This window comes from Hetaerina americana, unplaced genomic scaffold (assembly GCF_022747635.1).
Source record: "Hetaerina americana unplaced genomic scaffold, ioHetAmer1.1.p SCAF_1, whole genome shotgun sequence".
Lineage (NCBI taxonomy): Eukaryota > Metazoa > Arthropoda > Insecta > Odonata > Calopterygidae > Hetaerina > Hetaerina americana.
Window position 1 is genome coordinate 31,215,024 of NW_027286069.1, and position 18,496 is coordinate 31,233,519.

Here is an 18,496-nt window from a genome sequence, read left to right on the forward strand (position 1 = left end):
AATGGATTAGTTCACCGAGGTAGATTTTAATGGTGAACACCGATATCTCCTGTTAGCCATTGGCTGTCACAAAGTATATGCGTACAGTTTTTAAAAGAAATATGTGACTTAAGAAAGAGTGTTAATAGGATGATTTGCACTATTGACGGCTCAACAGTCATATCGCTCTGATGTATTTTGAAACTTCGACATTTTCGTTTGATATGGAGAACATGTTACGACACGGTATGGTATCTGGGAGATAGTTCATAGTGAACTAGGGCTTTTTTTTAACATTAATCTAATCGTGCTTGTTTCGTATTCTGAGGACATTTGTTTCTATAAACAATATTTCATCCATTTTCTTGAATAACAATTAATTCACGGATGCTTATTAAAGTAATATTCACATTACCTTATGTGTTGCCAGTAATGGATTTTTAGCATATTATGTAATTAATTGATATTTTGCATCTGAACCATGTTCTACGGAAAAGTGCTCAAAGTCGACTTAACCTGATAGATTTGATATTACTCCAACTTACTAATGTTAGGAAATGCGAAATTTCATGCCATTTGAACCGCTGAGAGGATTAAAAATTACCTCTCGCTCCTCTGGAACCTTAGTCTTGTCGACAGGTACCACAACTTTCTAATAACTCTCCCCCTTCTGACCCTCTTTCATTTGCAATCATTTTAATTCCCCGTCCCTTTGTCTCCTCTCTTCGGGCCCTATATTATTACGCCTGACGAGAGACATTCGTCCGTTTGTCCCCTCACTCCTGTCTTTTTCTCTCTCTTCTCATCCCCCCGGCCACACACCCTCGTCCCCCACGCCCCTCTCCTCCAAAGGAACACCGCTACCCCCATCGTGTGCTCAAGGATAGCAACCAGGACACTGGGTCACCCAGAGTCGGCGTGGGCGGTTGGTGGGAGCCAGCCTCTGGCTATGGAAGGGTATGGGCGGGGAAGGGACGATGGAGAGGGTAGGGAGGGTGGCCACGGGAAAGGGCAAGGGGAGGAGGGAAAGGGTAGGTCGAGGGCAGAGGGGTCGGGGGAGTCGAAGAAAGTAGCGGCAGGCAGGGTGGCCTGGGTGGGAGGAGAAGTGGGAGGAAGAGGGGACGAGGGTTCGTATGTTTGCTTGAATTTTCGGTGGGGGACTGGGGTCGAGGACTAGTGAATCGCGTTGGGGTGAATGGGAATAGGAGTTAGGTGGGGGGAGGTTTGGAGAAGGATGGCGGAGGTCCATGATAACCGGTGGAGGAGTGTGAGGGGGAGGAAGAGCGGGCGCCGAGAGGATGGGAGGGGACCCTGGGGGAGGAAGATGGGGCTAGAGTCGGAGAGAAGGGAGGGGAGAGAGTATCGCGGCGCGCGCATAACAGATGTCGCCCCGGTCGCGGCGAGCGCAGAACTCCGACACTCGGGCGCCTACGAGTCGTCAGTGCCCTTGCTCGGTCTGCCACCGCTGCTCCGGCCGCTGAAAAATCTCGGTAGCCGCACACACGAACTCGGCCGGTTTATTGGCAGCAGACAAAAGGGGATTTGGAGGTTGTAAAAAATAAGAGGGATATTTTGGGGAGGAACGAGGGTGAGAGGGACAGACAGACAAGAGGGTCGAAGAGAAACGAAGATCATATACAAATATTTTTTAAACAGTTGCCGGTGCGGGGGAGGGAAGAAAAGTGCCCGGGTAATCCACGTTTAAGTTGCCCACCCGCCGGGATGTTGGGGTCACCACCACCCCTCCTCAAGGAGAAGAGCGAGTGAGGGGACGGGGGAAGGGGTGGTGGTGGTGGTTGGAGACAAAATATCTGAGGTGGGGGCGAAGGGGACCAGAGGGGTGGTTGGGGTCAGACTTGCCGAAAGGAACGTCGGGCCCCCGCTTCGCACCTCCTCTCAGTGAAGAACTTCCAGTGTTAGGAGGCCTCCGGAGGAATTTTTACCTGGGGGTCAGGGAGGTGAAGGCGAAGGAGAATAATGTGGCTGTGCCCCATTGACTCGGGCTGAGAAGAGAAAGAGAGAGATAAATAGTGAGGAGGAGAGGAAAGAAGGAGAGAGGGAGAAATATTTCCCGAAAAGTTTTTGCGGGCATCGATGCGAGAAGAATTCAAATCGTTCCGCATTTCTTTGGAGTGCTAAAAGTGTCGGACGTATTTTATACGGCGGTGATAGATTTATATTTTCGATTACGTGGTGCGTCGGGAGAGCCGTGACAGGCTATCTCGAGAATTGAGAGAGAGAGAGAGGGAGAGAGACTGACCAGGCGACTGGGCTCTCTAGGTGCTCGGGGACTCTCGAAGGCGTTACTTCTGCTTATAAGGAATAGTTTTCACGTAGCTCACACATTGGAGTAGATACCTGGAATTTATACCAACAAAGTGTTTCTGTTGATTCTTAAGTGTTGTGTTTCTCTTATGGAAATTCTATGAGAATCATAAAGGCAAATATCCTAGATCAGTTGAAGTTTGAAAGAGTTTAGAATAAAATAAGTTTAAAATATTTGGGCAAGTAATAGCTCATTAGCAATTATACGTATAAAGAAAATATAATATATGTGTAGTTTCAGCGATAAATATATTGGTGTTGATTGCGGAAATATTTTAAATCTGTTTTGAATTAGATCTATCCATTTAAAAAGTTTTTATGCATCGGTGTTAGCATCCCGTGCCACGAGTGAAAAACGAGAGAATTAATCTTTCTGATAATATTATAATCTGTATCATCCAAAAAATATGCAGGGTTGTGAGTTATAAGCAGGGAATCAAAACCGTACAAGGTCGAAGAGAGAGGAGGAAGAACCTGCAAGGATTCTCCGAGGGACGCTCGTGTCAAACATTCTCTTCCCAAAACAATCAGACAACCTCGGCCGAGGAAATCGCCTGCCAGCCCTTCAACCTAAGGCTGCACCAGTGCGGCACTTCGGCGGGAGAAGGCTCCCAAAAAGGACTGTGCCGTGTGATTGGAGAAGAGTCTCTTCCACCTCTCCAAACAATCCCGGGGCCACATTAAGCGGCGGAAATGAAGAAGGGCCGCTTCTCAACCTCGTGAACTCGGCTTTCTCATCGGCAACTTCCCCAAATCAACTCCCTCCTGTTCCATTCCTCGGTGAGGTCGGCCGGTCGGATCCCCTGACGCGGGCGAACTTCTTTGTCTTGGGGACCGATGAAGTCTTTGACCGACGCAGCCATGTCTAACGACCGCTTCAGATCCGCCGCCTCTCCGGTGGCGAGGGCGTCGCCTCCTCCGGATACACCGAGGGCCTTCTTCTCCCGGCTAGGAGCGGTCACCACACCGCGCCGCGGAGTCGCACCCCTGCTCTTCTCACTGATCATCGCGCTCGGATGGCTTGGCGGATTCCATGCAGAAGGTGAGTGCCCAGTCTGAACTTTTAAGCCTTTCCTTGTGCCCGGTCGCTCCGAGTTCTTTTCATTCCTCTTCCCCATTAGCAACCACTCTTACTCCCCCGTCGGTCCATTTCGTCTCTCCGTCCCTAAGTTTTCCCGGGACCTCCCATTGGTGATGACCCCTTGCCAACAGCCTTCAACCTGGTTCTTAGGGCCGGCGTGTTTTCCCGTGTGTTATTGTAATTTAGAGGTGCAAACTTGGAAAAACGAAGACGGCTCTTTTTTATTTCGTTTAGGTATTTTAAATTTTAATTCGATCGTCCGGTTCTCCTAGAAGTCTTCTCGCTGTCTCTAAATGGATTATGTGGACGCTGGCTTCCTTAAGGATTCCATTAAGAGCTTAATTGACCATTCTTTAAATAATTTTTCCATTAACTTTAATTGAAGACGCTACCCTCTCTGATAACCTTTTCCTTAAAATTTGCTCTTGCGGGCTAGAGTTCCTTAAACTTTCTCGTGGATTCTCTACTAGTTTAACGATGTCGGGCACCCAAATTTAATTGCTTGGTCACCTACCGCGTTAACAAATTGGGTAAGCCTATGCCTTTCATTTGCAAGAATGACAAGATAAGGGAAACTGTAGAAAAGATATTGCTTTAATTTCTTGAAATAATATTACGATGTAAATTATTGGAAAAAGCAACCTAGGATTCAAGGTATTTCATGGCACGCATCAGAAATGATCTTATATTGCACACTAAAGGAAGTGGTTCACTTTATATTTTTATCTTGTTGATACCATTAAAATATACCAAACTTATTGGGTGATTATATTAAAGGCAATTTACCGTTAGAATGTTTAGAAAAAATATCTTACATGTGACATTTTATCAAAGTGATAATTTCCTGGGATAAATCATAGGGAAGCATTATAAACTCGCTCATCACCAGATATTTATTAGATAAATGAATTTTGCGATATAATCAACATTCCTCCTATTAGAGTGAACAACATGCTTCTTTATTGTTAAAATGAACCACATTGAATGTTTCCTACAATAAATTCAGTGCTATGGATATTTATTTCCTTATTCACCTTGCGGCGAGGTGAAAATAAGTTACTTTTACATTTTCGGGTCATCGGTGACATTATAAATACTGATATAAAATACTGTTTAAATTCTATGATAGAGGTATTGATACAGTTAAATGATCATGTTCACGAAATTCTGCAATTCTTTGAATAAGTTAATACTTACTTAAAAAGCTAATGCTTACTATATGTTTATGTTATTTAATACTATTTCGGGAAGAAGAATTTAGCCTAATGTTGATCTCTTTCCATTCCACCTGAGTGCATAATTTATGATTGGCTTATTTTTGATTGAGTATAACAATCATTTTTTACATAAAATTTACTTTGAAGTATAATAATGTGAGCCTTAAAAATTAGCTGTGAGTGTAATGTCAATAGTAATGCAAGTCGTGGTAATGAATTTTTATTATCAATTTTTAAATAGGATTTTCGTTATTCTTATTAATGTTCAGCAAATAACCAATATTTCCTAACCTTATGATTTCCCCTCTACCACAACAACACATACGATGACGAGAACATCGCGTCATCATTGAAAAATGTACATTTATATGATTGAGCCTAGTTAACGAAACATTCTGCATTAGTGTTCTCATTTCACTTCTTTATTTAGTGCTGACTTAGAAAATATAATGCTCTGCATTTTTTGCTAGAAAACTCTGAATTTCAGTTATACCGGAAAAACGTATCAATGATATTCTGTTGTGTGTAGTTTGAAAGAGCGTTGAGGAGAAGGACATAATTTGAGAGACTCTCGAATTTTTCTACCTTCTGTCGGAGAATTTTGTCACTCTGAGAAATACTCTGTCATCTCCATACCTATTTTCCCGACATATAGCCGATGCGTTTTCCTTTCCAGTGGAGAGGTAGTTCTGCAGGATATTATTTAAACACTTCCCAAAGCATCATTATTGTTATTCCGTATTCGGCTCGTATTATCCTCGTTGGTTAAATTTTTTAAAAGATTCAAATGACGGTTAAAAAATTATGGCTACTACAGGCTACCTGTATTAAATTGACTATATTTTTTTCCTCATATATCCTGACAACCTGTTGTAAGTAGTGTATCGAAGACGAATGCATATATGGGCTCCTTATGAATGCTTGGTATCACCACCTGCTGCAGAATATATTAAGTCACTATGTTTTTATTTTAAGAGAAATTCAAACTCACTGCGCTTTTACTTATTTTTCATGTGATTACCATACAACTCATTCACCTATGTGTCGTTCCGACGTTTTACACTTACTGACTCATGGGTATAGCGTAGAACCCATAAATGGCGCCTGAATCTTTAGCCATATTCATGATTATGTATGTTTAAAGGATTGTTACTTCAAAGTGTACAGCTCGATTGATAGTGGCCTGACCTAATGACGTATTCTAATTTGTTGGGGGAGTTTTTTTTATTATTGCTATTTTTAATACTCGAGACATCCTGCTGAACTCATGATTAAAACTATTGATGATATTCTAGCTAGAGCATTACTTAATTGAATATATTTGGTGACTTTCATGTGTCTTCTGGCCAAACGTGTGATTAAGACATTTTGATGATAATGGAAAAGGTGACGCTGAAACATTCTTTGACGTAACGATTTCGTAATATATGGTTATTGATTTTTTTAAATTGCAGCTTTACGGGAGAAACTACGGAATATCATACCGTACACACAAACCTCCAGAATTCTCAAAACCAAATCCAAAAGCACTCCATATTTTATTCGACTTTACGTTTCTCCTGGAAATAATCGCCGTGGTTGCAAGTTGCATCGATGGCAGGGGAGCGATCCGTCGTGCACGCGATCGCTCGTGCACAGCAGCGATTCGTAGGCTCTCCTCCAACCAATCCCCCCCTGCACATGAGCGGGGCTCGGGGTGACACCGTTCGCATCGTTTCTCGAGGTCGGGGTGTCACCCCTGGAAGTTGAAAGCGTTTCGGCTGCTCGTCAAGCACAAAATGCTCGCGTTCAACAATCCGAACGCAGCCCCTCGCGCTAACCCGCGAGGCGGAGGCAGCCTCTCGGATTAGAAGGGCCGACAGAATTGGGCTTTTGTGCCCCAAGTCTGCTTGAGAAGTCACGGCCTAACCAAGGGGGAATTTTCGCGCCAGTATGCTGGAGTTTCGGTGGGAGAGGCGGGAGAGGGGGGTTGTTGCCTCACCGAGGTCGTCTTATTTTACCTCGCCCGTGCAATCTGCTTGCAAGTGACGACGCGCGCACTTCCTATCAGCTCGTTGCGGGGATGTTTACCGGGCGTGGATTTCATCAGCGCGTCGGTGCCATGTGGGTGACTACGGTTCGACCACTTCGATTTTTATGATTTCGGCAATTTTCATCTTGGGTTTTAGGTCGTTCAATTAGCTTGGAGAAAATCAATCCCTTCCACTTGTCGAAGGTCTAAGTTGTGAGCCTTATAAAAGGATCCACTTGAATTACGTGTGACGAATTATCCGATCGTATTTGTTTCTACCAGAGGAAGTATGTTATTTATTATGAATGGATGAGGATAATTTCACTTTCCCTCCTCATTTTTGTGTGATTCATAATTTTGCACAAGAGTGAATGAGTGTGATTGGCAACATCTCTATCGCTTTCTCTCCCAAATAAAAATCCACTCGGTTCTTGAAAATAAGATGTCCACAACCCAAAATGCTAGCTTATAAGGAAGCTCCTATTTACATTCGAAAGGGGTGCATTATTTAAAACTAAGGGTCTTAGGCGTCATAACGTTTCATTTCTACTTTCATCGCGCGAGTAAAGGTTCCAAGAAGAAAGGCCCACCGCGTCTAACGAAGTTCTCGGCACGCAGGGAGCTTACAGGTTTATAACCCTCATCGTGGTAACGATCGTGTTGAGGGTAGTGGGAATAAGTGACCACTGGGTGCGTAATACACGTGCGACCGCGGAGAGGGCAAATCCGCTGCCCGTGACTCAGGACAACCCCTCCGGATCGGAGAGATTACCTTGGTTTAATTGGGTGCGGTGGAGGGTCCACAGCGGGGGAGAAGTGCCAGCGGGGGAGGGGACGCTAAGGGGGGAGGAGGATTCCATTCCCCGTGGAAAAGAATCCTTTTGAACCGAATCCCTTTGTCACTAATATCGATTTCGGGGCACCCAAGTTCCTCTCGTGCTTTGATGTTCAATAAAATCAACCGGTTAGAAAAATATCATTTTCCCCTTATTTTCGGTGGGGTTGTGTCGTCCGAAAAATAAAAGTGATGTCAACTGTGCCTCCCGCTCTGTTCTTTCGGATGATGACAGAGCTTTGTCCATTGATCCGAATGGCGCGAGAAGAAAGAGGGGGGGTGGACCTTTAAAGGAAGCAAACCCGAAAATGGTCCGGAGAGAAAACGTGAAGAATTGAATGATTTCCTTCCTCTCTCTCAGACAGTTACTTGTATCCACGTCCTTCCTAAGCCTTCTCTATAAGTCGCGCTTGGTGGGAGGAGGCACAGACTTCCATTCCATTCGCCTTCGCTTCGGTGAGCCTCTTGTTCCGACCGAGGTGGATTCTGAGAATGGCGGGGGCGATCGGAGGGGTCAAACGTGGAGGTTTGCCTCCTCGCCGCGCCGCTGAAACTTCCCGCGCCGCGCCCGCGGTTTTCCCTTGATGCCGCCACCACTCAGCGGAGCAGTTTGAGAATGATGGGATGGCGGTGTGCCCGCCGCAGCAGCCGATGCCTTCCCGGTTCTCTCCGCAAGGGCCAGCTTTTTTCCGAAGGTAGCTAGTTGGCCGGGGGACTTATCGGCATCGCGTGCTCAAGGATTTGTGCTCGCATTCCACCTTGTGGGTTGACGGTGCGTGAGTTGCTTTATGTGAAGCTTATCTAATACTTCAGTCTCCGAGGATTTATTTGACAAATCTAATTTCGAAACCAATGGCAGAAACGTCGTAGGAGAGTAATTCGCCTGCAATTGATATGATACGCAGAGTTACGGATGGAGTTTAGAGGCTGAGCGTTGACGTTTTGATTTCTCTTTAAGAATCATTCATGTCGTATTGTGCCTGGATATTATATGACTTTTTGGAAATGGATCACTCGTGTTCTGCTCCCTCGCTCTAAACTAATAAAAAATGTTATTACCGGAAAATTGACCGTTTCCTTTTCTGCAGCACTGCTAGCCAGACGGAATATCTCCTGCTGCGGATCGCCGTTTATCCTCGAATAGACAGTTCACTCGTGGAAAACGTTGTCAGCACATGGATCTTTTTACACATAGTTTGTTTTCAAGTTTCAACACAATCCAAGAGGAATTACGGTGGCGCCTGCTCCTCTATGTCCTTTGGAAAGATTCTTTTGGTGGAAAATATATCAAGATGTTCTTAGAGTTAAATTGGGTTATAGTTGTTTATACTTAAAATAATTTGAAATCTTCTACTTATCACCGATGAAATATGACACTCATCTCAAAGTTATCATCTATTTAATTAATGGTGAGCTGCATTGGTACTTCTCGGTGCATTTACCCGTTCTGTTTGCTTAATCGTCTGGCATATTGATTTAGCTTGGCAGAGAGAACTGCTTTATTTCATAGGAGACATGCTCCGTTATGAATAAGAATCGTCCTTGTCATTTGTTTATTCGTTTCGTTATCATTGAACATAAGTTATTTACTCATGCAGCTACTTTCGGGTATCCTTGGGCATCATATTTTTCGGTTTTTTCATGGAATTCTCCATTACCCATTGCCATCAAATTTTGCTTACCTTCACCCCCGCGGGCCTAGAAATCAACTATATCTTTCTCCTCACTTCTCTTGAATTCCGAGCTGACTGAGATGGATGCCTGGGGGCAGCGTGGATTCTCTACCGTTTTCTGGCGAGTTTCGGGAATTCCAGGGAAATGGCTGTTCGGTAAACTAGGACTGACGTTAGGAGTGGCATTCTTTATTTGAATAATTGTTCATCTCCGGCAAAGTGGGTGCTTTTTTCATTTAAAATCGCTTGTAGCCCAACTCCTGATATGATGTCTGTTATGGTTGTTTCCACTGATTAACCCATAACTTGAAATTAACAGCTCTTGAACTCGAATGTTTATCAAAATCCTAACCCTATACTTTAACTCGGATTTTATTAGACTCATATTCTGCTAATATCAAGAATTTTCTTAGTGTTATCATTTTCAGCCATCAATATGGAATAAAATATTTTGCTAATGATAAGTTTTAATTAAAAATGAGGATTTCGAAGCCATAGAGTGTAAAAATAGCCTTTACTAAATTCGAGGAATGACACCCGTTTATAGCCATTACTCTTTTGTATTTTATGTTTTGTTGCCAAAATGTTTGTAGCTTCCTTTTATTTTTTTAAAACCTTGGTGTAGCAAAATTCAAAATTTGCTCTTTGTGAGTTCCTTATCGGGACACAGTTTGAGCTTATCATTTATCATAATGCTTCCCTACTTAAGCCAACTTCTCTAAATTAAGTAGACCTCATAGTCCACGCAAAGCATTAATTTAACCGCAACCTTTTTGGATGCATTTTTTCATCACATTCCTTTGTCAGTCTCCATATTTTTCATTTACTAATTTTGCTGGTAAATACTTCTTATGTTCCTCTTATATTTCATGTTAAATTTTATCGACGAGTAAATATCAATGGTTATATTAAACCAGTTTTCCGTAATAAATAGGTACTTTTTTGTGTTTAAATTTCCATAATATTTACTCAAAAAAATAAGCATTTATGCAATGCAATACAATCTACAGTAATAATACAACCTAAAACTAGTTTAAAACTATCAACCTTTATCAAAATTGTCTATTCAGTCAATATTCTTAATATTTTGTCTGGAACAAGTAAATGCACAGGTTCTTTATAAGTTTTGAAGTTGAGACAGATTTTGATTGAACTGAATGAGGCAAATTTTAAATTGACACCATATATTGTATGGAATTGCTTCTCTTTTTTATTAGTATGTCCAATTGCCGAGTGAGATTTATGAGCTTTATAGCTTTCAATGCTTTTAATATGTTTACTATGTATATCGATATCGTTGTGATCACGTTGATATTGCTTGTTTTGTTTTTATTTTAGTTAACACAATTACAGGATACTATTACAATTCCCTGAGACCGTCAATCTCATCCCACTATGACCTATGAAAGTGTATCACAGTACAAATAAACCCCCAGCCATTACATTGACTTCGTTCACAAGAGCAGTAATCGTACACGGCAAAAAAATAGACGCCATGTGACCTTAATACCATTTGAGTGAAGCTCCTTTAGTGTCTGTTTTCCAGTTCCTATAATGGCTAGCTCTGGGATGGTCGCGGATCTTACAAAAGAAATGCGGATTCTTATTTAACATTGAATCTCGAAGTTGGGCCTCTTCATGGGTTCTTTAGCAAAGGGTATTTGAAGACAAAATGGCTAAGGTACATATGTAGTATTGGAAATGTGAATGTTTGTTTATTTTACAGACGTAATTTTTTGTGACAATAAGAAGGGTTTAAGGGTGGGAGAACGTTCGCGGGTTTTAATCCAAGTAATTTCACTACCACGAAAGAGATCTTTCCATTTTAAGTAATTAGAACATTTTATGTGATATTCTGAAACGTTTTTCATAATTTTTATGACAGAATTACTTTTGACTTAATATCACATTGAATATATTTTTCCTTAACTGAATATTTCAAAAGAAGTGAATATTTGAGGTGTATTCCTTGCCTTCTAGTTGTGGAAGTATACGTCTGTGTTTCATTAATGATACCCGTGATCAACGTTTGAGGTACAAGCAATTCATCACGGAAACGTATTGTTAACTCTTAGTTTGTCTAAGTCACGCGTACATTTTTTATCGTTTTCTGCAGTCTCATTTTTTAAACACTGCGATGTACGTTAGGGGAGGCAGTAAATATAACAGTATATTGAGTATTATGGAATGAAAAAACCATCATGTGGCCTCAAATACTATATAGAAATCATACACGTTCTAATATGATGCAAAAAATGACATGTGAATGTATTCGTTGTAATTAATATTCTGACAATACCAAACGCCAAATTGAAATTTACAGAGTTGAGTCGTTACCAAGAATGAAGTCGTATAACTGAGACTGAAAAGGATTAGATTTGTATTATGTTTCTGACTATTTATTCAATTGAAAATGTTATTGAATTAATAATTCCTGTGAATATGAAGTGTGTGAGGAAATTACGTGCAGTTATACTTCTCTCATTACATTGATATTTTAGTACATAATACGATATTAATCTGCGGTTAGGTCTTTGTCAAGTATTTTGTTGTGCAATGAAATCGTGGTAAATATATATTTCTTAATTTTGAATTTGCTAACGAATTGATTGCATATCGATTGCGTAAACATTGAGTTTGAGATGTGCTTCTTCGGAAAGTCACTCCTTTTTGGAAATTATTTGAAAATTTAATACTTACTACCCTTTATGCTCTAATTTTGACCTTGGAAGAACATCTACTGTTCCTTTCATTATGCATTGTGTTTTAAAGAGCAATGGATATTAATAAATATGTTCGACAATGTGCTAGAATTGACGCCTTCGTATATATATATATATATATATATATATATATATATATATATATATATATGCATATAAATATACATATATATTAATATACTAAATATGTATGCCTATATATATATATATATATATATATATATATATATATACATATTCTCCTGTAATTTATCTCATAAATGTTCCATGGATGAATTTGAACCATACTTTGTTCTTCAGAATAAACCTTCGATGGATTAATTTTCATATGCATTGTGTGCTCGCTCAAACGTTTTTGTCATGCCCAATTTATCACTGAAAATTATATGAAATACGATAATTACCTATGAGAAAATTTTAAAATTAGGCCATATAAGAAAACTTAGAATATATTTCTAACATAAAATAGAAATATTAAATTTCAAAAAGATGAGTACATATCAATTTAAAAAGCTTGAATTAAAATATATGCGTAAATATTTGAATGGGTCTGATTTTTCTCGTAAAAGAATGTGCAAGTTTTAACGAAGCATACATTGCCGGAAGACAATGAAGAACTATAGATCAATGTATTTTTTATATTTATAAGGTAGTATAATACCTTTCATTGAAGTAGAAGGGAGGGAAAGCGATAGGGACGAGTAAAAATACTATAAATATTATTTTCTAGTATAAGTCGTGTATGTTGTATATTTTACCGTCTAAATTTCCTTTTACTTTTCGGTATATCTTAAAAAATAACTATTCATCGATGAAACTGTAGGTTTTAGCCAATATCTAATATACGTCTTACTGTATGCAACTAATTCGTGCCATTTGTCTATAAGAAAATATTATGAATTAAAGGGGAAAGGTATTTAAACCCATCGTTTTCTAATTGAAGGGCATTCAATAAGTGTTGAGCTTCTTAAGTAAAACGTATTCACAAAAATATTTAAAAAAATTAATAAGCTTTGATAATATAAACCGTTATTTACATTTTAAGGTAAATCCAATTATTCGGATATACGAGGGTCATCCGGAAAGTAGTACCCGTTCGTGAAATAAAGACACAAAAGTAAATATTAACAAACATAAAAAATTTTATTTGAAAGAGGATACTTTAAACTACTTCTCAACATAATCTCCAAGCAAATTAAGGCATTTGTCATAACGTGTGACAAGTTTCTGTATTCCTGCTGCATAGTCCTTCGCCGCCAGCTCATTGAGATACGCGAGGGACCCATCTTGCACAAATTTTTGCATAATGCAGATGGTGTTTAACAATTTCATGAACAATTGTTCGAGAAACATTGGGAAAATGCTCACAGATGTCATCAATTGTGACGCGCCGATCGTTCCTCACGAATTCGTCAACTGAGCTCACCAGTTGGTCTGTAATGACAGACAGTCTCCCCGAACGCTCATCGTCGTGTGTGTTCCCCCTCCCCATGTTGAAGTTGCGACACCACCGCCGAACAGACGACTCGTCCATTACATTGTCTCCATACACCTCCTTTAATTGGCGATGAATATCACATGGGCGAACGTTTCTTGCATTGAGGAATTTAATCACTGCCCTCACTTCACAACTGGCGGCGTTCTCAATTTTTTTAAACATTGTAAACAATCACAGAAACAACACAGGCAATGCTAGCGTCACGCAACTTGGCTCAGAGAAGGCAGACAAGCCACTGAAGCTATCTGACCTCGTCCAGCGGCTACTCGCGTCGTCAGCACTTCATGCGGCACGAACGGGTATTACTTTCCGGATGACCCTCGTAGTAGGTAAACACATTTGAGCAAAATTGCGGCGGTAAACGATGTAATTCCCAGAACGGAGGTTGTTTGACTCTTTTGTTTGATTATTAGTTTTCTCCGGAACCCCAGGAAAACAAAATATTCCCTTTGTATGGGTGTTTGTTGTAATTAATTATTTTACCTAGAAAATCTCTATTCGCTCTCTTCTAAAATGATTGAAGTGCTTCATGCATTTATCAGGAGGTTTTGGAATCATTGAAAAAGTGCAGCATTCGGTTGCAATTTAACTGTGAGCTATTAGAAGCGCATTACATTGAACTCAAGAAGTTCTAAGGAGGTTCAGCAATACACAAGTTCAATAAAGCAATTAGTCACAGAAGATGTTGTAAGTTACATTCTGTAGCTTTGAATTATAAACACATCAATACGCCCGCTTTTCATTTAAGTTTCCATTTAAGCAATCAATCTTATGAAAAACTTTAAATCCGAATTGAAATGAAATAAAAAGTTGGAATCGAGAATTTCATTAAATATTGTGTGTATTTGGCTAAATTTCTAAAGATTAAAGCTTATTGATTTTTATTCATGCTATGGTTTTACCTAATTAGAATGACAAGCTTCAAATACACGCGTTTATGACTGTACATGTATCAAGTATAGGGCATAAGTAGTTCAGTCAAACATGCAACATTTACGAGTATTTTGTTTCATTACTCGTACAATATGCATGTACTATTGATTTAATCTGGAATTGAATATAATTTCATTTTTGCTTATCAATACAAATATCTTTATTCGCCTATAGAAATATGCCGACCTTTATTCCTGACACTGATCATTAACGAGATTTCTGCTAAAGATATTTCATAAACCTAGGACAAGATTTTTGTGGAAAATCATGAACTTATCAACTTCAAGCAAGTTTTTTTTGATGGGCATAGTAAATAAAATTAAATGCATCTTGATAGAATATTTATTTATTACCGAGTTAATCCAATCGATTTAAATTGTTTGTCAGATATTTTATCGCTAAAAATGTTATCTTGACATAAGAAATTGACACAATCAAGATAAGGATTTAGCTCAAAGGACAGGGATAAAGTTTCTTTCCTTCTTCATGGGAAAATCTGGGAAACTTAATTCATCAGAAGAATAGGATCTCTTACGAAGTTATGTAGGAGAGGGGTTTTACATCGTTTTATTAATATTGCTAATTTTTGAACTTCATTGAACAAATCGAGGAGAGGCGAGAGGCTTAATTTTTCAGGATATGAGTATTTTTTGTATTGAGATCAGCAAACATTGGATTGATCATAGTAACCTATATCATTTTTATCGCCTAGAAAGTATCGTAAAACATAACAAACATAATGGGAATTTACATGTAAATATTACGGTTTGCCTTCAGTTTTGATATTGTAGATGTGAATTCACAATTATTATTGTCGAGCTAAATTAGAACGAATTGAAAATATAATTAAATTTTTAAAAATTAAATGATCTTAAATATACTACCGACCCTGATATATTTTCTTTCTCTTAACGTAATTTTGTATGTATCGTGGTACTTTGGTACCATATTGATACTAATTCTTTTCTCTTGTGGGTTTAATGGAAGAAGGGACCATTTGGACTCAGTATCCCAAATCCAAAATGAAGACCTCTATCTATCTATGTATTTCTTCTGTAGGCGGTAAAACAACTCCGAGTCACTCACGCAACCTACCCTTCTATAGCCGATTACGTTTCTATTTTATTGTTGAAGATCTCTCTTGAATGAAATCTTTTCTTGAGGGAAATTTGGCGGTAATTTTAGATCTTAAGTTTTGAAGGAATAAAGGTGTGTGAGAGGCCATAATGTTGCTGTTGGCTTGAGAATACTCCAAATAGGGATTAGATATTACGAAATGAAATGCTTCCAAATTTTGAACGGCTTTTACGAATATTTGTTTTGAGGAAACCTAAGTTTTTATTCTATTTGGTGAAATTATTGACAAGTGGGGGCTCTGATATAAATTTTTGGCAGTGTCTTTAATTATATACTGTACGAAATCAAACTTTTTCCTGTCAAAATCACCTACTCTATGCATGAAATCCGTGAAAATGACAAGTAACATCCACATGAAGTGTAAAAATAAAGTGTGATAAATTGTATCCCAGATAGTAATTCCATAGAAAGTAGGAATTCTCCAAATTATGTTTGACTTGAAACTACTGGAAAAGTGACAATTTTGCTGTCAGTAAGGTCACGAATAGCGTATTGAGATCCATTCCCGATTAGTAATAATTGCACTCATCGTATAACTCTTTTACACTATTGTTATGTACACTCTGTCAATTCTTGTTGCTACATGTATCCTTGTGTGTGTTATCATTGGAAACTTCCTGTGCATCTCAAATGTGGGGAGAGATCAAAAGGAGTGAAAGCTTTGGCCAAGATCATCGCTCAGACTCCCTAGATACAATTTCGTTCCCATTTTTAACCAACTTCCGTTTAATTGGTGGTTCGGAGGTACCAACGATTTGGGTAATGCCGTCCGTTTTTTAGTATCCTCAGTTTCTGTGGTCTTTTTTAACTCTAAAAACTTCAAATATTTACTTCCGTACAGTATTTTTCTCTCCGCCTTTAATATACTTCTGAAGTTTTCTGTAATTGAAATACTTGTATATGCAAAAATGTGCCCAACAAAAATATTACAGATAAATTCCCGAATCAGGCAATTGATTGAGTATGCCTAAATTGGCATCAGTTGGTGACTACTGAATGGAAATCATAATTTAATGTGTTTGGTAGGATTGAAAATTAAGTTAAGAAGTTCAGAGATGAAAATTAATTACATGGGGTAGTCGTTCTATCATAGATATTTGGAACGTTACCGTGCTTTGGAGTTACTACCAGTGCCTTGATGAATTTTATCTAACCCATATCCAGAATAAAGTATTATGTGGATGAGTAAATTGTTACGAATTTGCTTTGGGGCTTCATAATAATTCTTGGGTAGACGTAATTCATGAGTAACCTACATCTTCCATATTATACGTAATATTCAAAACTTCTTCAAACCACTTTGATAATTAACGAGAGTTCTGCAGCACGTCACATCACACTTTCTCGAATATTTCTATATAGAGTGCGTAGTTTTTCTTCTTTCAAGAAACCAAACGCTGGTGGATGGCTTTATATATTAAAAATAATTTTTTCCACGAGTCTCATTTTCTTTCCCTTTTTTTTCAAAAGTTTTAGTAATATTTTTCATTTTCATCCTCGATAAAAAGCCTCCTTCAATCCTCAAGGCCGTCGTATATAGAATTTGAATTCAAAAAAGGTCGCTGTGAAAAACTTTCACCTTTTTCTTTTTTGGTCTCCTTTTCTTTTAGGTAATATCCACCTCCTCCCAGGCGTATCCTTGGTAGGTGAGTATCTCGTAAATATTTCACTTGTTTCGATTTCCACCATAGTTTCGTTGATGTAAATTTAAAATGTTGTTAATCCTGCGTCCATCGGAGGAAGAAACATCCGTTTTCGAATAGGGGATAGAAGGGCGGGGGAAGGAAAATTCTAATCACCATTTGGTGTAAAATTCACGAGGTGGAAGAAAATAATCCGAGGGAGACCTGTAGAAAAACAATGTGAAGTGCTGAGGATCGAAAGGAGAGGGCAAATTTATTAAGGAAAAGACATTTACTTAGGAAGATGGGAAGTATAAGTTGAAGAGGCAAGGAGGATAGAGATCAGTGGCTGTTTTTGACGGTCAGGATTTTATAGGACTGAAATAAGTATTTTATTTCAGGGTGCTTTCTCATTATTTTATTCATATTTTTGCAAGGATTTGCATTAAAATTGATGAACAAATCTGCATATCATTATGGTTCTGCAAATTATGTTGTGTAATCATTCGTATTTGGAACAGATATCAGTAAAAGTATAGGTAAATTAGATAACAGATATTTTAATGTAACATTTATGTTGCCGTATTGCTAACTGAGCTCTCCACATTCTCCTATTTCTCAATGGAATATCATTTTATTTTGTTTTCTGAGAAATATTGGTGATTTTCCAAGGGTTCTTTCGTTTCCCTGATGGTATTGGATCTGTTTCCTCATTTATATAGCTTTTATTATTTTAGTTAAAGTTTCTCTTCGTTGTATTCACAGTAACAATCGCCACTACTATAGAATTTTAAATTAACAAAATGAAGTATTTCAGTCGCGTATGCGGCGTATAAGGCTCGTATACCTAATGTATAATTTCCTCATGCTTGATTCTCACAAATACATGAATTAATACAAAAGGACACCTATTTCTAGTATAAGCTATTATCCTCAACTCTTCTTTATGTAATGCGCTTTCATGACCGTCACAACATACACAGCAGTTGTGTGCTAGCAAATGTACCATTTAAATAAAAGATTTTCTAAATAGTTTTATTGACATTTTTACTGATCCTTTGAACTTTTAATGTTTCATTTTTTTCTAAATTGTTTCCACTGGGCTATAATTGATGCATCCCTCTTTCAAGCAAGTTCCTGAACTTTACTATATCTTGTGGCCTATTTTAAAGTTGTTCTTTTAAATTAAACTTAAGGTAACAAAATATATACATAATCAATTTCGCAAGGAATATTACGTTTTTTCTTGCAACTACTTGTCCAAACCGAAACACAGTGGCCATAAAGCTCCAGAAGTAGAAAGGCTCTGGAAGAAATGATAAGGGCAAGTTAGAGAACAAACTAGAAACGTCAAATTAGATTATTGAACATTTCACCTAATTCTGTAGTACTTTGTACCAAAAATGGGAAAAGTAGTAAGGAAATCGTATAGAATTGCGTTGGCTATACAAGAATTAACAAG

The 18,496-nt window shown here is 38.6% G+C and overlaps 1 protein-coding gene across 1 annotated transcript in view; it reads left to right on the forward strand.

Annotated features, from left to right (window-relative positions):
- Positions 1–1,802: 1,802 nt before the first annotated feature.
- dpr1 (defective proboscis extension response 1) overlaps positions 1,803–18,496 on the forward strand; it is a 1,065,831-nt gene continuing 1,049,137 nt past the window's right edge. Inside the window, exon 1 of the mRNA XM_071587742.1 lies at positions 1,803–3,346. Coding sequence (XP_071443843.1) covers positions 3,142–3,346 — 205 coding nt within the window. The 5' untranslated portion in view covers positions 1,803–3,141. The remainder of the gene's footprint in view (positions 3,347–18,496) is intronic.